This window comes from Corythoichthys intestinalis, chromosome 13, assembly GCF_030265065.1.
Source record: "Corythoichthys intestinalis isolate RoL2023-P3 chromosome 13, ASM3026506v1, whole genome shotgun sequence".
NCBI lineage: Eukaryota > Metazoa > Chordata > Actinopteri > Syngnathiformes > Syngnathidae > Corythoichthys > Corythoichthys intestinalis.
In genome coordinates, this window is record NC_080407.1 from 10,420,045 (window position 1) to 10,447,957 (window position 27,913).

The 27,913-nt window shown below is 40.6% G+C and overlaps 2 protein-coding genes across 2 annotated transcripts in view; one reads left to right on the forward strand and one right to left on the reverse strand.

Moving 5' to 3' along the window:
• Positions 1-27,913, forward strand: part of wnt5b (wingless-type MMTV integration site family, member 5b) — a 104,525-nt gene that overhangs the window by 34,610 nt on the left and 42,002 nt on the right. The window lies entirely within an intron of this gene.
• fbxl14b (F-box and leucine-rich repeat protein 14b) lies at positions 8,960-12,116 on the reverse strand. Its single transcript, XM_057855370.1, has one exon. It carries the CDS (start codon positions 11,482-11,484, stop codon positions 10,282-10,284), a length of 1,203 nt encoding a protein of 400 aa, XP_057711353.1. The 5' UTR covers positions 11,485-12,116; the 3' UTR covers positions 8,960-10,281.

Here is a 27,913-nt window from a genome sequence, read left to right on the forward strand (position 1 = left end):
GCCCGCTTTCGGAAGGTAGCGCTTTGAAACCTCGTCACTCAAGCAGATAGGCGGCGTGCGCGTGTGTTTGTGTGTGTTTTAAATAGACTCATGCTGAGAGCCAGATACGTTCCGCCAGCGTAAATCTCTTCTGCCGCGAGCTTTTGATCGCGACGGCGGCGGCACATTTTCCCGGAAACGAGTGCAAACTGTGCGATAAAAGAAATAGATAGGAAATCATAAATTGGAGGATATTTAAGTGCTTAAAGGCCTCAAAGCAGACTGTTAGCACCGTAGCGAGGTCAACCTTCGGAATACGCCTGTGAATCCGTCGCGTGGTGATTGGACGGGACTATTTTGCTGACTATTGGAGGACCACCAATGGCCTGTGTCGATGCTGCGGGTCAGAGGTCACCTTCAGGCTGCAACAGTTAATCGATGAATCGACAACTAATCGATTAGCAAATTTATCGACAACTATTTTGATAACCAATTAATCGTTACGGACCATCTTCACCTTAACCCTTTAACACCTAAGCCTATTTTGGCCGAATTTGCATGCCTTTGATGTTGCCTTTATTTTTCAAAGAAAAAACTGTTCACAATGGCCAAGTTGGGTCCCTTTTTTCAGGATACCTTGAACTTCATGTCCAAACTGTTGTTTTCTTCACTGACCAACTTTAATCCACATTTTGGACCCAAAAAGACAAAAAAATCCCAAAATCTTTTTTCAAAATTTGTAATGTTGAAGTCCCACTGACAACCAAACATGCTCGACCAACCGTTTTGAGGCTTGATAATATTTATTTAACTTGCTCGGATAAACATTCAATAGAAAAAAATAAGATTGAATAGTTTTATGTTTGACAATTCAACACAAACAGCAGCTATGGTCATAGGCATTTTTGGCCTTCACACATACTACGGTAAAAAAAACATATTATATACAGTGCAAAATAGTGAGAAAAAAAAAAATATATATATATATATTATCCAACACAAAAAGGGTTTGGAGGATATCTCTTTGTGAAGTTAGGTATTGTACCCATCACTTTATCAAAGGTATATATAATATGTACATGCAATCAAGCTTCTCGAACACACATCTATATAAAAATTGAAAAGATTCATCGTGAAGAAAAAATAACATTGAAAAAAAAAAGTGTTTTCAAAAATATTGACAAGTAGTTCAGTTCAATTCAATTTTTTTTAGGCATGCGACCCAATAAAGTTTTTTTTTTTTTTTTTTTTTTAACGCACCCCATAAAGTTTGTTTTTGGCCATGTCACTAAGCTGCGTCACATACAGCGTCACATAGCCTACTCATCCGCCGTTTGCACGCTGCTGTCACTTCTACTCGCCGAGACGCCGACTGATGAAAACAATGACAAATACAGCTCATCCTCTTCCTTGAGTTAATGAAATAATGCATTAACTTGCGGTAAATTTAGTTTTCGATTCATTCTGCACGTTTCAAAGTCGCTCGCTCAATCCAACCGGCCGTTGCTTGCTACGCGTCTCCTTTCCCTTAGTTGGCGCCTTGCTCGTCAATTTATCAAAAATGTTCACATTAGGTTTGTCCTTCTTGACATCACAACGGCTCTTGGGATATGTAGTCTTTTGTGCTGCTTTCGGTTTTGAAAAAAGGACAAGAAATGATGGAAATATGGAGATAGACACATGGTCTATGCAGCGTTTTAATGCATATTTATGAGTGCAATAAAACTATAAAACTCAAATGACATTATCTCCCGTTTTACTTGGTCGATTGACTTCAAATAAAAACTGGTGTGGACATCAACTTCCGTACTTTCAAACGAGAGCCACCAGGGGCACGTGGGTGACGTAATTACAGCGTTACGAGGCTTCAAAGATGATATGCGTAAACGTGTCGCATCCGACACGTTCGGTGTTAAAGGGTTAAACTTGTTTAAATTCTTGACACTATAACATGTACGCGTATATTACTTCTCAGCAGTGTTGGGAATAATGCCGTTATAAATAACGCCATTACATAACGGCATTATTTTTTTCAGTAACGGGGTAATCTAACTAATTATTTTTTCCCCCTTTACAACACTGTTACCGTTACTGACGGTCAAAAGCTGTGCGTTACTTACTCTGAATTAATTGAAGAAACTACCAGCTGTAGTGAGTCTACTCTGCTCTGTTTATCTGTTTATTTGTCATCCAAGACTTTGGGTGCGTTCAAGTTCGAGAATAGAGCACGTGTTTTGTTTTGTGCTTTTTCTTTGCAAAGATATACCACACAGGACGTGCTGGCACTCTGTTTCTTTAATAGCACATATAACTTCAACATTAACACAAACTTACGGCTCTCGTCAGGCCGTGTCTCTAACTCACTCCCGCATCATGTGAGCAAAACAATATTGGCGCCGTGTGCACTTTAGGGTGCCTCGGATAATTCTGTATCAGAATATTACAGCACATACTTCTTATGACTCTAGGCTGTTTATCCCTGCTTATTCAATTAGACAATGCTTTCCAAAGCTTGCTAACATTTCTGTTTTTGCTACACTTGAATGCTAGCCTCATTCCCTTCACCCACTGTCAGCCATCTTGAGGACGGCAGACGCTTTGAGGGTGACGGGATGAGTAGGGGGACGAGGCTTCTTGAATGCACCACCTGGATAGCTGCGATGGAAGTGATTGTGATTGTCTGAGGGTTAGTCATGGTAAGCCAATCAGAGCCGGTTGTTTCACACACAAACCGGTACAGCGCGTGCGGCAAACACACACACGCAAAACAGATGCAGAGGGATATGATGGCATATCGTCTTTGAAGCTTCGTCACGCTGTAATTACATCACCCACGTGCCGCTGGTTGGTCTCATTTGAAAGTGCAGAAGTCGATGTCCACACCAGTTTTTATTTGAAGTCAATCCACCGAGAAAAACGGGAGATAATGTCATTTGAGTTTTATAGTTTTAATGCACTCATAAATATGCATTAAAACGCTGCATGGACCATGTACCTATCTCCATATTTCCATCATTTCTTGTCCTTTTTCAAAACCGAAAGCAGCACAAAAGACTACATATTCCACGAGTCATTGTGATGTTAAGAAGGACGAACCGAATGTGATCATTTTAATGCATTTCCGACCAAGGCGGCAACTAATGAAAGGGAGGCATGCGAAGCAAGCAACAGCCGGTTGGTTTGAGCGAGCGACTTTGAAACGTGCAGAATGAATCTAAAACAACATTTAGCGCAAGCTAATGCATTATTTCATTAACTCAAGGAAGAAGATGAGCCGTATTTGTCGTTGTTTTCTTTGGATGAGTCGGAGTCTCGCCGAGTAGAAGTGACAGCAGCGCGCAAACGGCGAAAGAGTAGGCTGTGTGACGTGTGTGACACAGCTCCGCGACCTGTTCAAGAAGAAGCTTTATTGAGTGCGCAAAAAATAAATAAATAAAAAACTTTATTGGGTTGCATGCCTGAAAAATTTGAATTGAACTGAACTACTTGTCAATATTTTTTTAAAATATTTTTTTCAATGTTATATATATATTTTTTCTTCACTATAATCTTTTCAATTTTTATGTAGATGTGTGTTCAAGAAGCTTGATTGCATGTAAATATATACTTCAACACTACAACACTTAACTTCACAAAGAGATATCCTCCAAACCCTTATTGTTTTAGAATATATATATCATTTTTTTCTCACTATTTTGCACTGTATATAACCTGTTTTGACCATAGTATGTGTAAAGGCCAAAAACGCCTATGACCATATTTGCTGATTGTGTTGAATTGTCAAACATAAAACTATTCAATCTTATTTTTTTCGATTGAATGCTTATCCTAACAAGTTGAATGAATATTATCAAGCTTCAAAACATTTGGTCAAGCATGTTTGGTTGTCAATGGAACATCAACATTACAAATTTTGAAAAAAGATTTTGGGATTTTTTTTGTCTTTTGGGGTCCAAGATGTGGATTATAATGGTCAGTGAAGAAAACAACAGTTTGGACATGAAGTTCAAGGTGTCCTGAAAAAAGGGACCCAACTTGGCCATTGTAAACATTTTTTTCTTTGAAATATAAGGCAATATCAAATGCATGCAAATTCAGCCAAAATAGGCTTAGGTGTTAAGGGTTAAAGTAACGGAAATAATTACTTTCCCTGGTAACTAGTTACTTTTACTATAGAGTAATTCAGTTACTAACTCAGTTATTTTTGGAAGAAGTAGTGAGTAACTATAACTTACTTTTTTTAAAGTAACGTGCCCAACACTGCTTCTCAATTGTAAATATGATCAGATTTCTTCAATACGTAGCACATGAAAAAAAAAACGCTTTTACTTCGGAAAACAACATTTCACATTTTGCCAATTTTCAGACATCTTACAATCTAAACTAGCATCTTAATGAGGCAGCAGCAACTAATCAAATAAATCGATTAATAAATTATTGGCCAATGAATTTGATAATCGGTTTTTGCCGGCAGCTACAGTATGTGCAGTCCCGTTTACGTCCTTGTTTGTGTGTAATGTAAGGCTGCCCATGCCAGTGATTGAAGCGAGAGAGAGAGAGTTCACTGCTACGCTCGGGTTGGGTTGCTGAATCAATAATGTGACGAAATGTCGAGTTAGATTGTCTTTTGTGTTGTTAGTAAATGAAGCCAATTGCATTGTTTGTATTCTTTGTTTATGAAACGTTACTACTTATCACGGAGCGCTAAGCTAGTTAGCGATTATGCTAATTAGTGACCTAAGCGTCACTTTGTATTGTTTTGGGGACTCATATTAGCGCCTGAGTTATTGTTAGATAGTAGATAGTAAAGTTCTTTTTTTTTTTAAACAAACCACACATAAACCAATTCATATAACAGCTTAGTCTCAACACAAACTATGTTTAAAATTGAAATAAATATTTGCTTGATGCCAGAGCCATGAGAGCAAGAGAGAGAGAGTTCACTGCTACACTCAAGTTGGGTTGAAGAATCAATCATTTCACGAAATGTCGAGAGTTTGTCTTTTGTGTCATTAGTTTCAGTGTGCGTTGGTCAGAGGTGAATAAATGAAACCAATTGCATTGTTTGTATTTGTGGTTGATGAGACGTTACTACTTATCACTTAACACTAAGCTAGTTAGCGATTAGGCTAATCGGTGTCCTCAACGTCTGCTTTTATTGTGTTTTGGAGAAGCATATTGGCGCTTGAGTTATTGTTAAATGTTAAAGTTGACAGTAAATTTTAGTCTCAACACAAAATTCCATTCAAACTGTCAATTTCATACAAGAGAGTGTGATTTGAAATTGGATTTTGTCTTTATTGTTACTTACAACATGCCTAAAACAACTTCAAGTTATACTGTGAAGGGATTGAAAAAAGTGACATTTATCCGATTAATCGATTATAGGAATAATCATTAGTTGCTGCCCGACTCTGGTGTGATAGCTTACCGGTGATGGGACGTTCCGATTTCCTTGGAATTGGCGGTGAATCGCTGCCAGATCTTCCGGTTGAAATAGATTTGACGTCTATCGCCGTCAATGGCAGATTATTTGGGTGAACAACATGTCCCGGCAGGACCCGCACCAGGTCTATTTTTTTAAGAGTTCCATGCAGTGGTGCGGGAAGTGGGGTGCTGCAGCAACCCCTGGTGTTGGGGAGGAAAATAAGTGTTTTGGTAGAGTTTTTTTTTGTTTGTTGTTGAAAATCTAATTATTGAAGCAATAAAGTATTTAACTTGGGATTGAATATATATGTTGAAAATGTTTTGGGGTTTTGTTTGTTTTTTTGTTAATAACTTGGTTAGCACCTGACAGCTTGTTTGCTACCGGGTCACATTGAATAAGGCGCTATTGGAAAAGTTAACTGTTGACAGGGGAGGCGTTAACATGATGCAAAAACAAATTAGCTTTTTTTTCCTTTACTAAATCAGCGCAATTTTCTAAAATTCAATACGAGGTCTAAAATGAAGACGATTATAATGATAATTCTATCTAGCTTTCTATTTACCATATTACTGTTTGTTGTTGTTGTTAAGCTGAAGCCGTGCACAGCGCTGTTGGGTATTCATGTGCAATTTTAGTGCTGTGAAAATGGGTTGTTAAACTGAGGCTTATTGGACCTTTGTTTTCAAATGTATTCGTGTGACATCGAGGCATCCAGCCACACTGATTTGCGTCATAAAACACGGGTGTTTTTATTTTCAATACAAAAACTCCAACACACACTGTAGGTAAAATAAAACGCTGTCTTTATAGTAGCCAAGTAGTAGTACGTAAGCTATCCGGCATGGGTGTGTACTGTCATTGTGCACACCTTGTATGAAGAAAACCCGCGAACATGGGAAATTTTGTTTTTAGGGGAAACATTAAAAAAAGAAAAAGATCCTCAGCACCCCCTGCTGTAGCGACGCAATTCCGAAAAAATGACAAAATTCCATTGAAAATGAATGGGCGCGATGTCAAATGTTCACACTTTATGATCGATTTAAGCCTTGAAAAAGCCAGCAGAAGAATGAAAGGTATTTTCAGCAAATTTGTTATTTCAGAAGAAACTAGTAGGCCATTGCAGTCATCACTACCCAATAAAAAAAAAAAAGCACATGCTTCTCCGATTTGGTAATTTAAGTCAATTTATACCTCATCTTATCTCCTCTTTTAAAAGATAGCGTGACCTTTTAAGGGGGAAGATGCGAGTGAGTCTCATTCTGTGAAATATGAGGCGACGCCCTTGGGTGGGTGATTAGCTTATCTTGCTACTGAGCCCCGAAATAGAAGGAATGCCTGAAGACTGAAAAAATATCTTTTTTTTTTTTTTTTTTTTTTTTCCAAAGTTGAGAAAAATGTAAACCTATTTTTGTATTGTTTTGATTGACAGCTGGCGAGAAGTCGTTACATTGCAGTTTACTTTTACAGCAGCACATATTAAAAGATGTTATTTACGTGATGTATTCAGAACGGCGACTTAGCGCTCGGCGGCCGACCACCCAGCCGTCGCCTGTTTTATTTGCACTTGTAATCAAACATAATAGTTGACGAGGCGCCGTAAAAGGAGGCGGCGTTAAAGCTGTCATTGCCGTTATTAGCCGGCAGAGTTACACGTCCTGGCCTCCGCCACGTCGCTGCGATCGATGCCTTCCGGCAAAAGTGATGTTGGGTTGGAAATCTAGACCTAAAAGTGCGGTTTTGTCCCGCCCGTTCACAGTGAAAGGGGAGCACGGCAAACACGGACATTCTGTCCCTGTGGTCAACAATCCCTTTCTCTCCACAAATCCCCACGGACACGGCGTCAGGAGGGACGGAGGGGAATGCCTAAATGCTTTGAATGATGGTGTGGAATGTTAAAAAGAAGTGCGTGGGGGGTGGTGAGGGGTGAAAGGCGAGTGGGGGGTCTCCTGGCTGGCGTGAGTTGTGGTATGCGTGACTGAACAAGGGGAAAAAGAAAAGAGGAGAACCCCCCCTTCTACCGAATCTGCCTTTCGAACTTCCCAACGCACAAAGGCAAGAGACCCCTGTCACAATCCTAAAATTTCAGCAGGGCCGAAAACCAAAAGTTGTATTTGCCATGTTGCATAATGGATTTTGCCATGTGGCATTTTTTTGTTTTTTTTTTGCCATGTGGCAAAATGGATTTTGACATCTGGCATTTTTTTGGGTATGTGGCAAAATGGATTTTGGTTTGTCGCATTTTTTTTGGGGTGGGGGGCTATTACAACGCACTGACTTGGGTGCTAGTTGAATGTCAATGTGCTGTATGGTCAAAAATCACAGCCACACGTTTTTCTGCCATCTAATATGAATGGAAAATTTGGACGTGCACAGCCGTCAATGGCATAGCCTGACTTGGGTGTCAGTTGAATGTCAATGCGCTGTACTGGTAAGTGGATGGCCAAAAATCACAGCTACACATGTTTTTCTGCCATTTAAAATGAATGCAAAAATTTGGACGTGCGTAGCCGTCAATGGCACGGATGTCGTCATGCATGGCCTGCGAAACTGACATATACCCCCCCCCCCCCCCCCCAAAAAAAAAAAAGCTACATACCACCAAAAAAAAGTGCCACAAACCAAAATCCAATTTGCCACAAACCAAAAAAATCCCATATGTCAAAATCAATTTTGCCACATGGCAAAAAAAATATCACATGGCAAAGGAAAAATGCCACATGGCAAAATCAATTTTGCCACATGGCAAAGGAAAATGCCACATGGCAAAATCAATTTTGCCACATGGCAAAGAAAAAATGCCACATGGCAAAATCAATTTTGCCACATGGCAAAATCAATTTTGTCACATGGCAAAAAAAATGCCACATGGCAAAGAGAAAAGGCCACATAGCAAAATCTATTTTGCCACCTAGCAAAAAATGCCACATAAATGTCACATGGCAAAATCCATTTTGCCACATGGCAAAAAAATGCCACATGGCAAAATCCATTTTGCCACATGGCAAAAAAATGCCACATGGCAAAATACATTTTGCCACATGGCAAAATCCATTTTGCCACATGGCAAAAAAAATGTCACATGGCAAAATCCATTTTGCCACATGGCAAAAAAAAATGCCACATGGCAAAATCCATTTTGCTACACGGCAAAGAAAAATGCTACATGGCAAAAAAAATGCCACATGTCAAATTCAGTTTTGCCACATGGCAAAAAAATAATGCCACATGGCGAAAAAAAAATGCCACATGTCAAATTCCATTTTTCCACATGGCAAAAAAAATGCCACATGGCAAATTCCATTTTGCCACATGGCAAAAATAAATACCAAATGGCAAAATCCATTATGCCACATGGCAAATTCCATTTTGCCACATGGCAAATTCCATTTTGCCACATGGCAAAATCCATTTTGCCACTTGGCAAAAATAAATACCACATGGCAAAAATAAATACCACATGGCAAAATCCATTTTGCCACATGGCAAAAAAAAATACCTCATGGCGAAATCCATTATGCCACTTGGCAAAATCCATTTTGCCACATGGCAAAAAAAGTGCCACACGGCATATGGCAAAAGACCACTTTTGGTTCTCGCTGTGTCTCCAAAATTTCACGTCTAAAATCACAACGACAAAAAAAAAAATCCTTAAAAATTTTCATAAAAACAATGTGCATCCATTAACAATCTAGATAGCTGCTCCAGTGCCTCGTGTTCATTAATTACAAAGGCAATGCGGCTGAATCAAGGCATCCATTTTGAGTGTGCTCATAAATAATAAAACAACACAACAGATTTTTTCCCCCTCTCCTCAGAATGAAAGGCAAGCGCACTCCATGGCGATGATGATGACGCTGACGGGTTGGAGGGATCCGATTCATAATAGGACGGCGAAATAAATATGCTAATCCTCCCGAACGTGCAGATGAGAGTAAATGAAATCAACACAAAAGGCGCTTTTGCTTCATTATATAAATATCTTTAATTGTTTTTGCTCGTAAGAATATAAAACAATTTAAGTTTGGAATTCTGCATGTTGTTAATTCATCTTTACAAACATAATATACACAACATCTTTTTTTTTTTCTTCTTCTTCAGCTGTTTCAGCAGGCCGCACATCCGTTTATCAAGCAGGTCATTGCATTACATGGAAGTAAACGCACACGTCGCCCAAATTAAAAAATAAAACAGAGATGCGGCACGTAACCCGAGAGTCTGAGAGAGCCGGGAAAATAATCGATCGCTCCTTATTCCAAGCATGAGCTCGGGGTATTTTTATCCGGGGTAGGGATGGAGAGAGGAGAGCATGTCCATCCTTAGAAAAACAAAAAGCGCCGAACCCTGATTCGTTTCAATCGATTACAAGAGGGTCAAACATATCTAAAATCACTTCAATTTGAAGCAACATTCACTAAGGTTACCCCCACCCGCGCCTCCACCTTTGGACTGAGATACCTGAAGCTTGGCGTGTGTCAACTTTTCGTGTTTTGATTAGAAAAGACAAATTGCACACACAGCCGCGTTTGACTTTGCATAATGCGTCAGTTAGATGATCATAAGATTGCAAATAGTTGAGTGGGGGAAAATGAACAAAAAGGGAGTTTGATTCTGGAAGGGGAAGATGGGGGAGGGGGCGACACACACGGTCCCTCTAGGCACATTTTCTCCCATTTTCTGCTTTTCCGTCTTTCTTTTCGGAAAAACAAGCACATAAGAGGTAGCCGAATGTTTTTTGTTTGTTTGTTTTTTCAGGCTGTGGCGGGACCTGGGATGGGGAAAAAGAAAAGTTTGGCGCCGGGCTCCGTATGAAATTGCATCTGGGGTATTAAAACTCAATGTGAGATCCGTTAAGAGCGGTCCGAACGAGCGCCGGATCACCTGACTTTCTCGCTCTCGGTCATCTGCCAGAGTCCCAAGTTGAGAACTTTAAGGCAGGGCAGCTGTGTGATCCGCTCCAGCCCCCTCTTGGTGATCTTGGTACATCCGTACAGGTCGATGCCGGCCAGCTGGGTCAGGTGATCGGCGATGAGCTCCAGGCCCTTGTCGGTGATGCGCACGCACTGGCCGATGTTGAGCGTCCGCAGCTCGTGCATCTGCCGCACCATGCGGTTGATGCCGTCGTCGGAGATGTGACAGGAGCAGAGCGAGAGCGACTTGAGCTGGTAGAGCCCCTGCGCGATGTACGCCAGCGTCTGGTCGCCGATCTTGTCGCAGAAGGACACGTCCAGGCCCGACAGGCGCAGAGTGCCCATGGCCAGGTGCATGGCGCCCGTGTCGCTGATGTTGTCGCAGGAACGCAGGTTGAGGCTCCACAGGGAGGTCATGTGCGAGAGGTGGATCATACCGGCGTCGGAGATGCCGCCACAGAAGCTGAGGTTGAGCACTCGCAGCTTGAAGAGCCCCTTGGAGATGTGCTTGAGGGACAGGTCGGTGAGTTTCTGGCAGTCCTGCAGGGTCAGGTACTCCAGGCTCAGGCAGCCCTGGGCGGCGTTGCGGGTCATGCCGGCCAGGTGCCCGATGCCCACGTCAGAGACGTGGCGGCAGGACCTCAGGTTGAGGCTCTTGAGGCGGTGCAGGCCCCAGGCGATGAGCAGCAGGCCCGTGTTGGTGATGTTGCTGCAGCCGCCCAGTTCCAGCACCTCCAAGTTCTTCAGGTGCTGGGCGATGCGGCTCAGGCTGGAGTCGGTGATCTGCTTGCACAGGCTCAGGTTCAGCACCCGCAGCGACGGGATGTCCTGCACGAACGCGTGGCCCAGCCCGTTGTCGGTCAAGTTGTAGCAGCCCGACAGGTTGAGGGACTCGATGTTGGGCATCCCCTGGATCACGTAGCTCAGGCTGCGGCGCAGGGACAGGATCTGGACCCTCCGGATGCCCCTGGCCTGGAGGCTGGGGAAGAGCGAGGGGTTGGCCCGCCGGAGGTGCAGCTTGGCCTCCACCCCCCTCCACACCGACTTGTGGTAGGACGCGTCCCTCCAAGCCAGACACACTTGGGCCACCCTGCCTTTGTCCCTCACGTCCAGATAACTGAAAATCATGGCCAAAATTTCCGGGAAGAGGCACGAAACGTGCGTCTCCATTGTTTTTCAAAACCCAGGCATATAAGAATTAATACTCCACACCCCCGCGGCCGAGAAAAGAAAAAGAAGCAGCCCTTCTCTTGCGATCGCAAAAAGTAGCAAGCAGTCCCGGTTGACCCCCTTCCGCCCTCCCCACCTCCCCCCTAAGAAAAAAACGGACTTTTCTTTCCTCTCGTGCGTCCCTGGCGCTCCAAGTGCGCGCGATCGATCCAACTCTTGAGCACAACGTGAGCCGGTGTGCTGGCGCAGTCACATAGAAAAGAAGCGACGCAAAAGAGCCCAAAAAGCGCTTATTCCTGCCTCCGCCAAAAAGAGGAGGAGAGGGGGCGAAAGGAAGAAGAAGAAGGAGGAGGAGGAGAGGAGGAAACGGCGTCAACCTCCCCACTCCCCTCGCTCTCTCTCTCTCGCTCTCTCTCTCTCTCTCCCTCCCTCACACGACGCGTCTCTCAATGTCTTCTCGCCGCAAAAAGGCGTCCACTCGCGGATCCAGACGGTCGTGCATCTCAGAAGCGGAAAGAACAAGTCAGAGCAACACGGTCGACTCCGAGGACTTGTTCCATGGCGGCCAAGAAAGACTCCGGAGTGGGATCGGGCGAGGGAGGCGAGGGGCGTCCTGCACTCAGAGCCTTTGTCTGCTCTTTTCAAACCGACTTGCCAGGGACCCCAGCATTCTGCACGTTCCTGAAGGGGTGGACATATATGTCAATATCAATCCAGCCTAATTAGAATAATCGCTTTTCAGCACTTTGATGAACATGCCGTATATTTTCGCGCTATTACATGTAATAACTAGTTAATTAACGTGTTATTACCGAAATAAAGCTTCACAGGCTACGTTTACCAAGCTGGTGCCCCCTCCCAGTGTTAGGCAGTTGGTACATTCCGCCTCAGCTGGAACGGTGCGAACAGTTTCCCTTGGAAACCAACTTCTTACAATTCAGTTCACTCTGGGCTTTAACCCTTTAAGCGGACCACACAAGAAACAGCAAAGTCAACTGGAGAAGTCTATTCACTTTTCTTACTTGGCTGACACCTTTTGTGTTGCGCTTTCAGTCTTTCTTTTTGCCGCAGTGAAGGCAAATCCTCCTGCAAAGTGAGCACAAAAGAATACAGTTCTATTCGATGGGTGCACACATCCAGTAGCTGCCAGAAAAACTGTAATAGAAACATATTAAGAACATTGTTTCTGTATGTGAATTTAAACCTTCATGAAAAATAATAGGATTTACTTAATTTTTTTTTAACTCATTGGCTGCCATTGTTGTCTGTCTACAATAGTTACTCCTCTGTGTTTAACAATCATGACAATGAAAGAATTAAATCGGTGTATTTTTTTATTACAGAGTAATGCTTTCAACAATCGGGAACAGAAGAAACGGGCGTAACTGCAATGTTTATTAAACATTGTTATGTGTTTACAGTGCTGGCCAAAAGTATTTGCACCCCTGAAATTCTGTCAGATAATGCTGAATTTCTGCCAGGAAGTGATTGCAATAACAAATGCTTCAGTAGTAATATTTTCCGGACAAAAGTATTGGCACAGTTTGAAAAATCATGTGATGCTTCTCTAATTTGTGTAATTAACAGCACCTGTTATGTACCTGTGGCACATAACAGGTGGTGGCAATAACTAAATCACACTTTCAGTCAGTTAATATGAATTAAAGTTGACTCAACCCCTGTCCTGTGTCCTTGCGTGTACCACGTTGAGCATGGCAATGAGCATGGAGCTCATGACAAAATTGCAGGGGCGCCAATACTTTTGGCCAGTTCTTTAGTTGATGAATTTGGCTGTCCTGAGTGATTAAGTGAAATATTGACCACGGAATATAGAATCGAGGTGACGTAATCAATTCTAATATCTATATGTGCGTGTGGCTCCCAGTGCTACAGAAGTACTTATATTAAAATGTACTTTACAAATAAAAAGTAAATATTTTCTCCCATGCAAAAATGTGATAAGTTCATTGATTGCCCAATTTTATTTAATGTAAATATAATAAAATTGACTGCACTGTAAATAGAAGCTTTACAAGTTTAAAAAAAATAAACTCCAAAATTTAGCTTAATGGCAGATTGCAAGCAACTATAAGGTGCATACCCCCACCTACTGGAAGAGAGTGTGCAGCACCCATCTGAAGGCGTGCTGCTTTCACTGTTGGTTTTTATTTATCAATATCTTGTTTACCTGCCTAATCTTGCTTGTACCTGTGTTGTTGCCTCCAAGTACTCAATTATGGTATCCAGTAGTTGTGCCCGAGGCATGGTAACGAAAGTATCAATACTGCTTCAACGATTAATCGATTAACTCGAGTAATTCAATTAGAATTAAATTTTGCTGCTTCGAGTATTCGTTTAATTAAAGTGACGGTGTAATGGTTTGTTTTGAAAGTGTTTGCATTTAGTTTTATTGATTTGAGTGGATACACTGACCTGTAGTGGCGACAGTGAATATGACATGACTTATTTCACATGGCTGAATCCAGCTGTTACCTGTTAAGACCAACATAATGTTTTTGTTTGAGCTAATGCATTCATAATTTAGTTTGTAGGTATATTTAGCCATGTTTGTTGGAATATGTGTTTGAGCCCTTTGTTAAGAGCATTGTTAAAAAAAAAAAAAAAAAGTTAGCATTTTGTAGCATTTAAGCTAGCGGACTTTTGCTATGTAGGTTAGGCAATTGTTATTTTGTTGTACTTAGATCATCATTTGTTTTTTGTTTTTTTATATTTGAGGCTCAGCTCAGGTATTTTAATTTTTTATGTTCCTTTTCCGATTACTCAAATCATCGATAGCTGTAGCTGCAGCCCGAGTATTAATACACAATGAGGGGGAAAAAAAACAAAGGTAACGTTTAACGCAGGCGACAGTTTCAAAAGTAGTGGAGTAAAAAGTAGATACGTGCTGTAAAATGTAAAAAGTACCACTTCATATTTGTTCTCAAGTAAAGTACATCATAGACATCATTACTATTGACGTGTCACTTCATCATTTGACGCCTTATCAGAGGGGGCAGAGCTTCATTTAAAAATAGCTTCATTTAAAAATAGCCAAAGACGGCACACGGTCATGTCGGATTTAAGCTTGGATTTACTTACGATTGGATTTAACGACGAAAGCTGTACCGCATATAAACTGGAAGGATTGTCTCAGGAGTGATTTGTTCGAGGATTCAAGGTAAATATTGTATTTTTCGTACCATGCATGTGTGATTGAAGCATTTATTCGCAGGAATTTTCTTTTGTTTGGACATGTAGGCGGCTAATTTTCGTAACTGACGAGCCTCATAGTTTACTTTTAACCAAGAATCGAGACTGTTTTACGTCCACACCTATAAAGAATTCAGGGATTTAAGCATTTATTCACAAGAACTTTCGCCACAAAAGCTCTGTTTACGCCGGGCTAGCCTCATTCTCTAACATAGTAGCATTGTACTTTGTCAATATACGTAAACTAAACGCTAACTGCATGTTTTCTTTGCTTTTAACCAAGAATCGAGTCTGTTTTACGTCCATATCTATGAAGATATTAGGGATTTAAGCATTTATTCACAAGAATTTTCGCCAGAAAAGCTCCTTTTACACCAGACGGCCGCTAGCCTCATTTGCTAACATAGTAGCATTGTACTTCGTCAATATGCATAAAATAAACGCTAACTGCGCGGTTTCGTTGCTTTTAACCAGGAATCGAGACTGTTTTACGTCCATATCTATGAAGAATTCGGGGATTTAAGCAATTATTCCCAAGAATTTTCACCAGAATAGTTACTGTTACGCCAGGCAGCCGCTAGCCTCATTCGCTAACAGTATATAATGTATATTGATAATAAAGGGCTATTTTATTCTATAATAAGTTGTGATTGTATATAGAATTTATTAGTCTATTAACATATTATTTATAATTGATTCTGCATGTTTTCCTCAAGTATTAAGTTTCTGATGTTAAATTGAGTGATTTATTAGCTGTTGAAAAAAAAAAATAAAAAGTTGCTGTTTTGGGCAAAAACTTCTATGAAATGTTAAATTTTGCTATTGATCCTGAAAATATAGGTGATTATTTCTGCATTTGGTGATTTGTATGCATCTAGTGTAAAACCCGAGACTTTTATAGCCATTTTAAGTTGTGTTATATAAAAAATAATTAATCGGGATTTTATTAGGGAACGACTTTGAACTTTTTTATGCCGCTGCTCATGGAGACTCATGTATGGCTAAGGTAGGAAGGTATCTGTTCTGGTTTTAGGTCGGTAGCAGCTTTGGTTTTGTAAATATTTGAATTTGAAGTTTTTGAAAACAGGCCCCCAACGAATCGGCCCCGTTTCCCGTGTCATGTCAATGCAGTAGGTTATGAAGTCTATGAGTACATATACAGTGGGGCAAATAAAAATATTTAGTCAACCACCAATTGTGCAAGTTCTCCTACTTGAAAAGATTAGAGAAGCCTGTAATTGCCAACATGGGTAAACCTCAACCATGAGAGACAGAATGTGGAAAAGAAACCAGAAAATCACATTGTTTGATTTTTAAAGAAATTATTTCCAAATTAGAGTGGAAAATAAGTATTTGGTCACCTACAAACATGCAAGATTTCTGTCTGTCAAGGAGGTTAAACTTCTTCTAACGAGGTCTAACGAGGCTCCACTCGTTACTTGTATTAATGGCACCTGTTTTAACTCATTATTGGTATAAAAGACACCTGTCCACAACCTCAGTCAGTCACACTCCAAACTCCACTATGGCCAAGACCAAAGAGCTGCCGAAGGACACCAGAGACAAAATTGTAGACCTGCACCATGCTGGGAAGACTGAATCTGCAATAGGTAAAACGCTTGGTGTAAAGAAATCAACTGTGGGAGCAGTTATTAGAAAATGGAAGACATACAAGACCACTGATAATCTCCCTTGATCTGGGGCTCCATGCGAGATCTCACCCCGTGGCGTCAAAATGATAACAAGAACGGTGAGCAAAAATCCCAGAACCACACGGAGGGACCGAGTGAATGACCTACAGAGAGCTGGGACCACAGTAACAAAGGCTACGATCAGTAACACACTGCGCCGCCAGGGACTCAAATCCTGCACTGCCAGACGTGTCCCCCTGCTGAAGAAAGTACACGTCCAGGCCCGTCTGCGGTTTCGCTAGAGAGCATTTGGATGATCCAAAAGAGGACTGGGAGAATGTATTATGGTCAGATGAAACCAAAATAGAACTTTTTGGTAGAAACACAGGTTCTCGTGTTTGGAGGACAAAGAATACTGAATTGCATCCGAAGAACACCATACCCACTGTGAAGCATGGGTGTGGAAACATCATGCTTTGGGGCTGTTTTTTGCAAAGGGACCAGGACGACTGATCTGTGTAAAAATAAAGAATGAATGGGGCCATGTATCGAGAGATTTTGAGTGAAAATCTCCTTCCATCAGCAAGTGCATCGAAGATGGGACGTGGCTGGGTCTTTCAGCATGACAATGATCCCAAACTCACAGCCAGGGCAACAAAAAAGTGACTTTGTAAGAAGCATTTCAAGGTCCTGGAGTGGCCTAGCCAGTCTCCAGATCTCAACCCCATAGAAAATCTGTGGAGAGAGTTGAAAGTCCGTGTTGCTCAACGACAGCCCCAAAACATCACTGCTCTAGAGGAGATCTGCATAGAAGAATGGGCCAAAATACCAGCAACAGTGTGTGATAAGCTTGTGAAGAGTTACAGAAAACGTTTGGCCTCAGTTATTGCCAAGTATTGAGATGAACTTTTGGTATTGACCAAATACTTATTTTCCACCATGATATGCAAATAAATTCTATACAAATCAGTGATTTTCTGTTTTTTTTTTTCCACATTCTGTCTCTCATGGTTGTGGTTTACCCATGTTGACAATTACAGGCCTCTCGAATATTTTCAAGTGGGAGAACTTGCACAATTAGTGGTTGACTAAATACTTATTTGCCCCACTGTACACAAAAAAAATATACTTAAGTACAGTAACAAAGTACTTTTGTTACATTCCACCACTGATTTCCTTATATGAGCATGCTTTACCCTTCCTCCCGTTTGCAAATAAACCCAAGCAAGTCTATGTTGTGGCGTGAAATAAAAGTTCTCCTAAGAAGTGCAGAAGTGTCCTTAAGTAGTCACTTAAGGCTGAGACTGAGGCGATAAATTAATCTCCAAAGTGTTAAAAAAAAAAAAGAAAAATCCCTCTCATGTGTCTTTTATTAAGATCCAATATAATCACTTTGAAGCTGTTTGTCATCTCGCATCTGGCTTTGCTTATGTTATGACATTCATCATTAATTCAGTACCAAAAAAAGTGTTTTTCTGTAGATGTTTTCGAGCTGCCGCGTCCAACTTTCTCCCCCTGCGACGGGCCTCTCTCACCCACTAATGTAACCTTGCACTCTGAGCGCGTGCGTATGTGTGTGCACGTTATCTCCATACGTTTGCATGTGCGTAGCCTATTCATTCAAAGGAACATATGTCTGTTCCCGACGCTTGCATCTGCCCCACTGCGTGCGTGCGTGTGTGTGCGTGTGTGAGAGATAATATGACAGGGGAGCCGTTTGCTGAAGCCAGTGGAGTGTGGCCGAGTGCTTGAGGAGAACGGGCGAGGGGGAGGAAGAGCTGATGGGAAACCTACAAGTAGAGTGAAATAGAGAAGAGGGATCAGGTGAGGATTAAAATGGGTGCAAGAAAACCAGGATTTGGGCGAGTTTGACGTGCCGCCGCATGAATTACTTCATCGTTGCTGTTGAATAATTGTATATCGATTGGGTGAGAAAACAATATTTCAGCTCGGTAACATGAATGACCTTCCACCTTTTCTCCCACGTGCGCCATCAAGGGCAAAGCAAGGCCCTCCCTGGTGGCGGCCGATACCGACGGCGCGTCCTTGATGCACCTGTATGTGTGTCATGCATTTTCAAAGCACGCAGCCGTGATGTGAATGCTAACGCTTTGACTGACGGGCCAGGTTGGAAAAGCGGTTCAAGTTTTCGTCGGGTTTGCAAAGCGGGTTTGCCGGCGCAGTCATAAACTAGGATGGGATTAGCTTCACCCTTGGGCTCGCTTCAATTAGATGCTGCGACTGATCATTTCCTGTGCGGCGGCCGTGTACTCAAATGGGATATTTGTGAGGCTCTAAGGGGGGATAAAAAAAGCCAGCTAGGAAGCTAACTTTGGGCGCGAAAATCTTTGTCGTCTGCGAATTAAAATGATGAATTGCTTTCATTTTGGATCTGGTTAGCGCCGCAAATTTTATTCTCATTTTATACAATATCAGTTCTTTGCTGATATGACAAATTCTGCCAAGATTGGATTAAAATGCTTTGTGCATATTTAACAAAATCAATGGTTGGGACGACATATCGGCATTACCTACATGGGCACTTTTTGTTCGAGATGGGACATCATTAAGACCAAACAGTAGAAAACAGAAGGATACTTCTCTCTAAGCATCTTCCTACTCGAGTTTTACAGGTTAACAAGTTCACACAGTTTAATGTGAGGCTAACTTTGATGCAGGTCGGACTTTGTTGCAAAATTAGTGGTGTGTTCCCCACCTCCACAACATTGCCGTCACTGAAACTTACTGTGTGTGTGAGGGGGGGAAAAATGGACCAGCATATTCAGCAAGTGAAAAGGGGTAAATGTTAGTTTGAACCATAGACTTCATAATGTATTGACGGGGCGCGGGGCCGATAAATAGGGGGCCTGCATTGTTGGCGAGGCCGTCAAAGCTGACCGAGTGGAGTCGCAGACAAAGAGCTTTTTTTCGTTGAAAATTCTTGTGAATAAATGCTTAAATCCCCGAATTCTATAGATATGGACGTAAAACAGTCTTGATTCTTCGTTAAAAGCAAAAAAAAAAAAAAAACCGTACAGTTAGCATTTATTTTACGTAAATATGTTGAAGTACAATGCTAGTCTGTTAGTAAATGTAGCTAGCGGCCGCCTTATGTAAACAAAGCTTTTCAGGTGAAAATTCTGGTGAATAAATGCTTAAATCCCCAAATTCTTTATAGATATGGACGTAAAACCGTCTCCATTATTGGTTCAAAGCAAAAAAAAACGTGCAGTTTGCATTTATTTTACGTGAATATGTCAAAGTACAATGCTAGTCTGTTAGTAAATGTAGCTAGCGGCCGCCTTACAGCATGTAAACGGAGCTTTTCTGTTGAAAATTCTAGTGAATACTGTAAATGCTTAAATCCCTGAATTCTTTATAGATATGGACGTAAAACCATCTCGATTCTTTGTTAAAAGAGCAAAAAAACATACAGTTAGCATATATTTTATGTAAATATGTCAAAGTACAATTCTAGTCTGTTAGTGAATATAGCTAGCGGTCGCCTTATGTAAACATAATTTTTCCAGTGAAAATTCTTCTGAATAAATGATTAAATTCCCAAATTCTTTATAGATATGGACGTAAAACCATCTCGATTCTTGGTTAAAAGCAGAAAAAAAAAAATCTGCAGTTAGCATTTATTTTACATAAATATGTTGAAGTACAATGCTAGTCTGTCAGTAAATGTAGCTAGCGGCCGCCTTATGTAAACAGAGCTTTTCCGGTGAAAATTCTTGTGAACAAATGCTTAAATCCCTGAATTCTTTATAGATATGGACGTAAAACAGTCTCGATTCATGGTTAAAAGCAAAAAAAACATGCAGCTAGCATTTATTTTATGTAACTATGTCGAAGAAGGATGCTAGTCTGTTAGTCAATGTGGCGGCAGCCTTACAACAAAGAGCTTTTTACTTTGAAAATCCTTATGAATAACTGCTTAAATCCCAGAATTCTTTATAGATATGAACATAAAACGGTCTCGATTCTTGGTTGAAAGCAAAAAAAAAAAAAAAAGAGAGGCAGTTAGCATTTATTTTACGTAAATATATCGAATGTGCTGCTAGTCATTAAGCCACTGTGGCGCTGTCTTATCACCACAAAGAGCTTTTTATGTTGAAAATTCTTGTGAATAAATACTTAAATCCCCGAATTCTTTGTAGATATGGACGTAAAACATATCCATTCTTGGTTCAAAGCAAAAAAAAAAAACATGCAGTTAGCATTCAGTTTGCATAAATATTGCGAACTATGATGCCAATGCAGGAGCTAATTTCTCCCATTGAATTCTCCCATAGCTTTCGTACTTTTTCAACAGAAATCCGGCGATAGATCGCTGGGTGGTGTGTTTGTGAATAGCTCACTTGATGAAGGCGGCCCCCTACTTGAATGCGAGGCGCAGTGCATGACCGATCTGACCCCGTCAATACCATTATGAAGTCTATGGTTTGAACATTATAAAAATAGTTCACTTAATAATGCTAAGGTCAATTCTATCCTGACAACGTATGGGAAAACAATGTAATTGACCTATAAAACTGAACTCATTATATCCATGCATATAAGGTTGCTTAAAAGTTGTTGGGGACCATTTGAGTTCATACCTGTCAAGTTGTACAGTTTTGGCGTAATTTGTACAAGTGAGCACTGATTTTTAAATGTGTACGCTGTATGTTTAAACTCTATACGTTTTTCGTGCATAAGGTTTTTTTTTTTTTTTACTCAGTTCGGTTTTTGTCACCGTTTCGGCAACGAGACAATGTGCGTTACTGCGTTGGTTGAATGACGCGAGAAAAGTCAGAGACACTGAGAGAGAAGAGTGACGCTGTAGCAAACGCGATGCTAGGCTAGGTGGCTCCAATATTTCCTGACTGTAGCCGACAGCCTACAATCTACGCCTAGATATCAAATGCTTATAGAACTACATGCGAAATGACAGACGGCGGCGTTAATAAACAGCCGCCATTTTGAAGCAGACTTCTCAGAAAGGCTGTGTTGTAGTGAACCTTCCTGGCGAATATAGGTAACTTTTTGTCAGAAAAAACTCCTAAATCAGCAAAATCTTGACTTTAATCGATTTTTAAATGATGAAACCGTTTTAAAACTTGAACATGTCGAAAGTAGACAGAAGGGAACTAATGCAAAAACGGTAGCAATTTTGACAACTTTAACAGTTGATTCGCAACATTAAACGATTTCCGAACATAGCAAAGATTACTATGTTTTTTTATTGTTTTTTTTTTTTTTTTTTTCTTAAATAAAAAAAGCAAAAACAAAGGTACCACCAGTTACTTTGCTAAGTAACTAATTACTCTTACATTCAGGAAACTGAGGTACTAACTCAATTACTTTTTGGGAGAAGTAATTTGAAACTGGAATTAATTACTTTTTAAAAGTATGATTGACGACACTGGTCATAAAGATGAAGTCTGCAGAATGAAAAGTGACAAAAACGGAGATTTCATCATGCCAATTTGTTGCTGGACACAATTTGCCTGCAACTATTTCTGATCACTTCTCAGAATTAGCAAAAGAAATGTTCCCTGACTCAAAGATTGCATCGGTAAGTTAATTTTATCAATTGAACTTTTTAATTTATAATTGGACACACTAACGAACGACCTTCAAGTCAAACTGAATTGCGAGCTGAAGTGCAGCTATCAAGACATGATAGAAATTGCCAAAAGTCCTACATACAATTATAACAAGAGTCACTGTTAAATTTTAGTAATCATGATGTAGCCGAAGTTATTGATTTTTTTTTTTTTTTGCATCAGGTTATATGTGACAATATTAGTGGTGTCAGCAATAATCGATGAGGCGATGCATCCCGATGCGGGCAACAAGCCGAATCCATTCAGCGCATTTTTGCGCAATTCTGGTGGTGCAACGGATTTGGTTTTCCCATTTGTATTATTATTTTAATGTTTCATTTTTTACACACTGCATAACTCTAGTCAAGTTTCCCACCAACCTCGTAGAAGCCAAAATGTCTCCAGATGTCTGCCTTCAATGTCTTAGGTGCATCAATAATCTTTCTCGCTCCCTCTTTCTCCGCTTCAGCCATTGTTATGTTATGTCCTATCTCTTAGAGGTTAATCTTGTGCCCGAACCCGAACGGGTCGAGTCGGGCCCAAAATGGTAAGCATTCACGTTCGGGTCGGGTCAGTTCCTGGCCACCGCGCCGGACTAATAAATTATTTAAAAAAAAAAAAAAAAAAGGGATAAAACCGAGAGCAGGCTCTCTGTATTGTGCATTTGCTTGTGGACGCACATAAACGCAGTGGCGCCGCCCGCTTTTTCTTCTTCTCCTCCACTGTGGCGCTTGCGATTCGTTACGAAAAACACTTTTATTTATGCACACAAAGGCAACACAAATGTAATCCTTTTGAATCTTCTCCTCTGTGTGTCTGCAAAACCCAAGTTTTTTTAAATTTTTATATTAAACTTTCCCCACGTTATTTCATTGTGTAAATGCTTTTATAATGATCATAAAAATATGTAGACTATTTAAACATTAAGAAAACTTGTGTTTTTTCTGCCAACTCAAAGAAATGAAAATAAATTGTGGCTGCTGCGGTTTGTTTCTTTTCGCGTCACTCCAAGCCGGCTTCAATACCAGCGGGCCGTGTCGGGTCGGGCTGGATTTTTTTAGGCCTCTTTTTTCTAACCTCTACTATCTCTCTGCTCTCTCGATTGCAAAAAATTGATATTTCCTCATGTTGAAACAGATTGTTACAGCTGCTAAAATGCTGCTGCACTTCATTTTAATTCATTTTTTTTTATTGTTATGTGGTAGTTACTGATTGCATTTCTAAGTTGATTGCACATATATGTTGGGCTAGGCCTACATTTTACTTTTGTTCTACATTGCAATTTAGTTGATGTTTTGTTTGCAACTGAACTGATCCCTGGATTGATATTGCGATAAAGATGCTGCTGCACTACAATATAATAATATACTTTCTTTGTCGTTTTCTTTAATATTTACTTGAATATTTTTATTGATGGGTCGTTGTGACTAAAATACAGTGACTGTTATTACTGATTTTGCACAGGAGTTCAGATGTTCCACTGTGTGAAAGGCTGCTACTGTGTGTAAAAATTTTTTAATGCATCCCAGGCTTTACTGCATCGCGATGCATTGCCGAATCGAATCGAATCGTGACCCTCTGAATCGAATCGTGGCCCTCCGAATCGTGATCGAATCGAATCGTGAGGGCATTGCCGATGCACACCTCTAGACAATATTATCAATAAATTCATATTATCTTAAAAATTGTGTTTTATTTTTGTTCCATATTGCACGCTATATACGACGTTGTAAGATTAGTCACCAATTTGTAAGGGCATACGTCACTATTTGTAAGATTGGCGACGGCCTCGGGTTGACAGGTATGTAAGTTGGACATCTAGCGAATGGGTTAAATAGATTAGTACTGTGTAAAAAAAAAAAAAAAACATTAAAAAAAATTTTGTTTTAAAACAACAGAACCAATGAAAGAAATAATAATAAAACAACCCTATTTGGACATACGACAGCAACAATACACTCCTTGGTGATGGTAATGGTGAGAAAAATGAGAATAGAAGAGTGAGGAGGTGCAAACACAGAGGGAGGCGGGACAAAAAGCCACAGGCTCAGTGTTGAGCAGCCAGCGCCGAGCCTCTGCATGACCTGTGTGTGTGAGTGTGAGCTTGCGTGCGTGTGTGTTGCCTGCTGGGCCCGTGCTCGCTCTCACACTGCGCGAGAGAGAGCAGGAAACAAGCAGTGAAGGGAGGAAGAGGAGTATTTTTAGTGGGACTGAGGAGGGAGAAGCAGTCACATGATGTTTCTGGAGATGATGGGGAGAGCCAGAAGCATGTTTGTGTGTGACAAGTCTTGTCATGTGAGCGTGTAAAGCGCTGATGTATGCACGGCCCGCTACACGTGCCGTCCGACGTGTTGATGATTCAGGGTCGTCTGTGATAATTGTTGCTTCACGTGTGCCCGGCTGTCGGTTGCCAAGGCGACCGGGCCTGTGTCAACTTGCCAACACGGAAAGCTGACACCTACCTGGCACACGCGCAGCAGCGGGGGTGATATGAAAGCGAAAGCCCACGGTGACATTGATGTGTCGGAAGTTGGTGTTTGTGTGAAATGATGAATGTTTTATCACGCTTTGAGGTTTTTCGTTTCTCGGATGGAATTTGAATCCTCCGTACCAGCAGGGTGCAGCAGTGCGTCTCTATAAAATTCAGTATTGTATTTTAGAAAAACATCAGCCATTTGAACTGATCATGTATATAGAGAATTTTCATGACCGGCACATTCAGCAAGTGAAAATCGAAATTGGAGACAAAGAGCTTTTTTCGTTGAAAATTCTTGTGAATAAATGCTTAAATCCCCGAATTCTTTCTAGATATGGACATAAAACAGTCTCGATTCTTGATTTAAAGCAGAAAAAAGAAAAACGTGCAGTTCGCATTTATTTTACGTAAATATTACGAACTATGATGCTAGGCAGTAAGAAAATGTAGCGGCCGCATTATGAAAACAGCTTTTACGTTGAAAATGCTTGTGAATAAATGCTTATATCCCTGAATTCTTTTTAGATATGGATGTAAAACAGTCTCAATTTTTGGTCAAAAGTAGGGCTGTCAAACTATTAAAATTTTTAATCGGGTTAATCACGGCTTAAAAATTGATTAATCGTAATTAATCGCAATTCAAACCATCGCTAAAATATGCCATATTTTTCTGTAAATTATTGTTGGAATTGAAAGATAAGACACAAGACGGATATATACATACAACATACTGTACATAAGTACTGTATTTGTTTATTATAACAATAACTCCACAAATGGCATTATTAACATTCTTTCTGATAAAGTGATCCACAGATAGAAAGACTTGTAGTTCTTAAAAGATAAATGTTATAGTTACAAGTTATAGTAACTTTATATTAAAACCCCTCTTCATGTTTTCGTTTTAATAAAATTTGTAAAATTTTCAATCAAAAGTACAGTTAATATAATAATAATAATAATGAGAATAAAAATAATAAGAATAGAGTGACCAAAGTCAGAGTAAGTTGCCAGTTCAAGCCAGTTCACTTTGCATTGTTGTTTAACTGTGTGAGAATAGGGCCTCATTACTACAGACTGAAGTGCTTTTCTTTTTGTAAACATTTTTCTTTTTTTTGAGAGAGATAGGAATATTATTTTTGTTGTGCTTTCACTAAATGATACTTATGTTTGTTGTGAAGGAGTTACCAAAGCTTATGCCAGTAAACGGCGCGGTCCAAAGAACGCCTTTGTCCACTCGACTTTATAACATATATATCTCTGTACATATCTTACCCAAAATACAACAAGAGACACATAATTGCCACTAAAAGAAAGAAAACTTACAGAAATATGCGTGGAGCACAAATAGCACAATGTAACAGCATAAACGTCTCACAACTACTAATTCTCCCACTAGTAGAAGGAATAACATTAGTATGGAACGGCGCTGCCCCCAAGCGGCCAGTGGCATTCTCTTCACTCTTAAAGAGCATACGGCAGGAGAAAAAAAGTCTTTAATAGCATTATTATGTGAATTAGAATCATATTTTGAGACGATTCGACTATATACAACAATTTAGCAAAGCGCAGATGACAAGAAATTTGTCTTTTAATCTGCCGGTTAGCCACGCCTACCATTATAGGGCTTTAGCGTCCCCAACAGGTGGATGATGTCAGCGGTAGACTCGCCTAATCGGTTTTACTATTCAGCCCATTGAGGGGGAATTATTCAGAACGAGGAAAACGCGACGAAGAGAGCCGCCAAATGTCATTGTTTCAGTCTCTCTACTCCAATATTTTTACAGGATATTCTTTTTATCCAAGTATTTTTCCACAATAGCTAAATAAATGGCTTGAGAAGGACCAGTCAGCCCGTCGAGGGGGAAGTACTCACAATGAGGAAAACGCGACGAAGAGAGCTGAAAAATGTCATTGTTTCTGTCTCTTTACTTCAATATTTTTACAGGATATTCTTTTTATCCAAGTATTTTCCCCAATTGCTAAATAAATGGCATGGTCATGACAAATAACAGTCTTGTGCTAAATGGAATATGAAATCATAAAAATACACTTATTCAGGACGACATGGCAAAATTACTCCATAATGGTCAAAACTGTCGACTTCACCTTTACTGTTGCACCTCCCGAACGATATTTTACGACACCTAAATCGGACATTTGTCATTTCCCTTCCCCGGTTTCGGAGAATGTAAACAAACCAAGAGGCGTGACAGCTAGCTGACATGCTAACCCGAACTGAGTGATGTTTCAAAGTCTTTGAAGAGGAAAATCACACATAACTAGCCCGGATTATTTGATATGACGACTGGGTAGTCGATTGTCTTCGCGGAGCAGCAAACCGCCAGGCAGAGAGCAATTTACAGCTCGTTCCCCGGAGGAGGGCGGCTGCAGTTGTTGTGCAGCTAACGTGCAGCTAATGTGCATGAGGAGAGCTTTTTACATGCTTATCAATGATCAAACGTAAGTAGTCCTTTATTTAAAGAAAGTTTGTAGTGTTTACTTTGTAATCGCTGTATTCGTATTTGACATAATACAAAACAAGATGTTTACTCACTTCCTCGTAAGTTCAATGGTCCCACAGTAGTCGGGCTTGTTTTGGCCAATATCCACGGTGAATGGGAACCTTTTGAAACTCCAAAAAGGCGCACACGCCTCTCCCTCATACAGCAAGATTTTTCTGCAGCCGTTTGGCTGGCGTGATGCGAAAAATAAACGTATTAATCCGCAAAATCAGCGGAATCCTTAGTCCTCATACACAACAGTACGGCTGGAAAGTGAAGAGGACACCTTCAACCGTACACGTCACAGCGCCCTCCTCCTCAAAAAATACCGCGTGTATTATGAAATAAACATGCTTTTTCATGTCACATGCACTTTAATGTCCATAAACGGCGTCATTGTAATCTGTTTTAGGCAATGCATGAGCGGGTCATTCAGTGCATGCGTTAATTGCGTCAAATATTTTAACGTGATTAAATAAAAAAAATTAACGCCCGTTAACGTGATATTTTTGACAGCCCTAGTTAAAAGCAAAAAACACTGGTCAGTTGTCATTTATTTTACGTAAATATTGCAAACTATGATGCTAGTCAGTAAGCAAATATAGCGACCGCCTTATGTAAACAGAGCTTTTCTGTTGAAAATTCTGAGTTAACCATTGTTTTTATTCTCCATCTTAATAAGAAAGTCTGTTTTCCCTCCATGTTTTGATGGGAGCAATACGAGACCTTCATTGACATTCGCTTCATCACAAAGTTCATTTGCTTTCAGCGCCACGCCACAACAGCTCTCCTTCAAGTGCTTTTGCACTTCTCCACCGCTTCTCTGTTTACTTTCTTGTCTTACTTATTCATCACAATTTAGGGAAAAAAAAACATCCGGTTCCATAGGCAGCCATCATGAGGTCACCCCCGTCTTTTCGTGCTTTTCTTCACGTCTTTCCATGCACTTCCACTCTCCTCGACAGCTCGTCTCGCTACGTCGCCTCACAGACTTTGTGTGTGTGTGTTCCTACA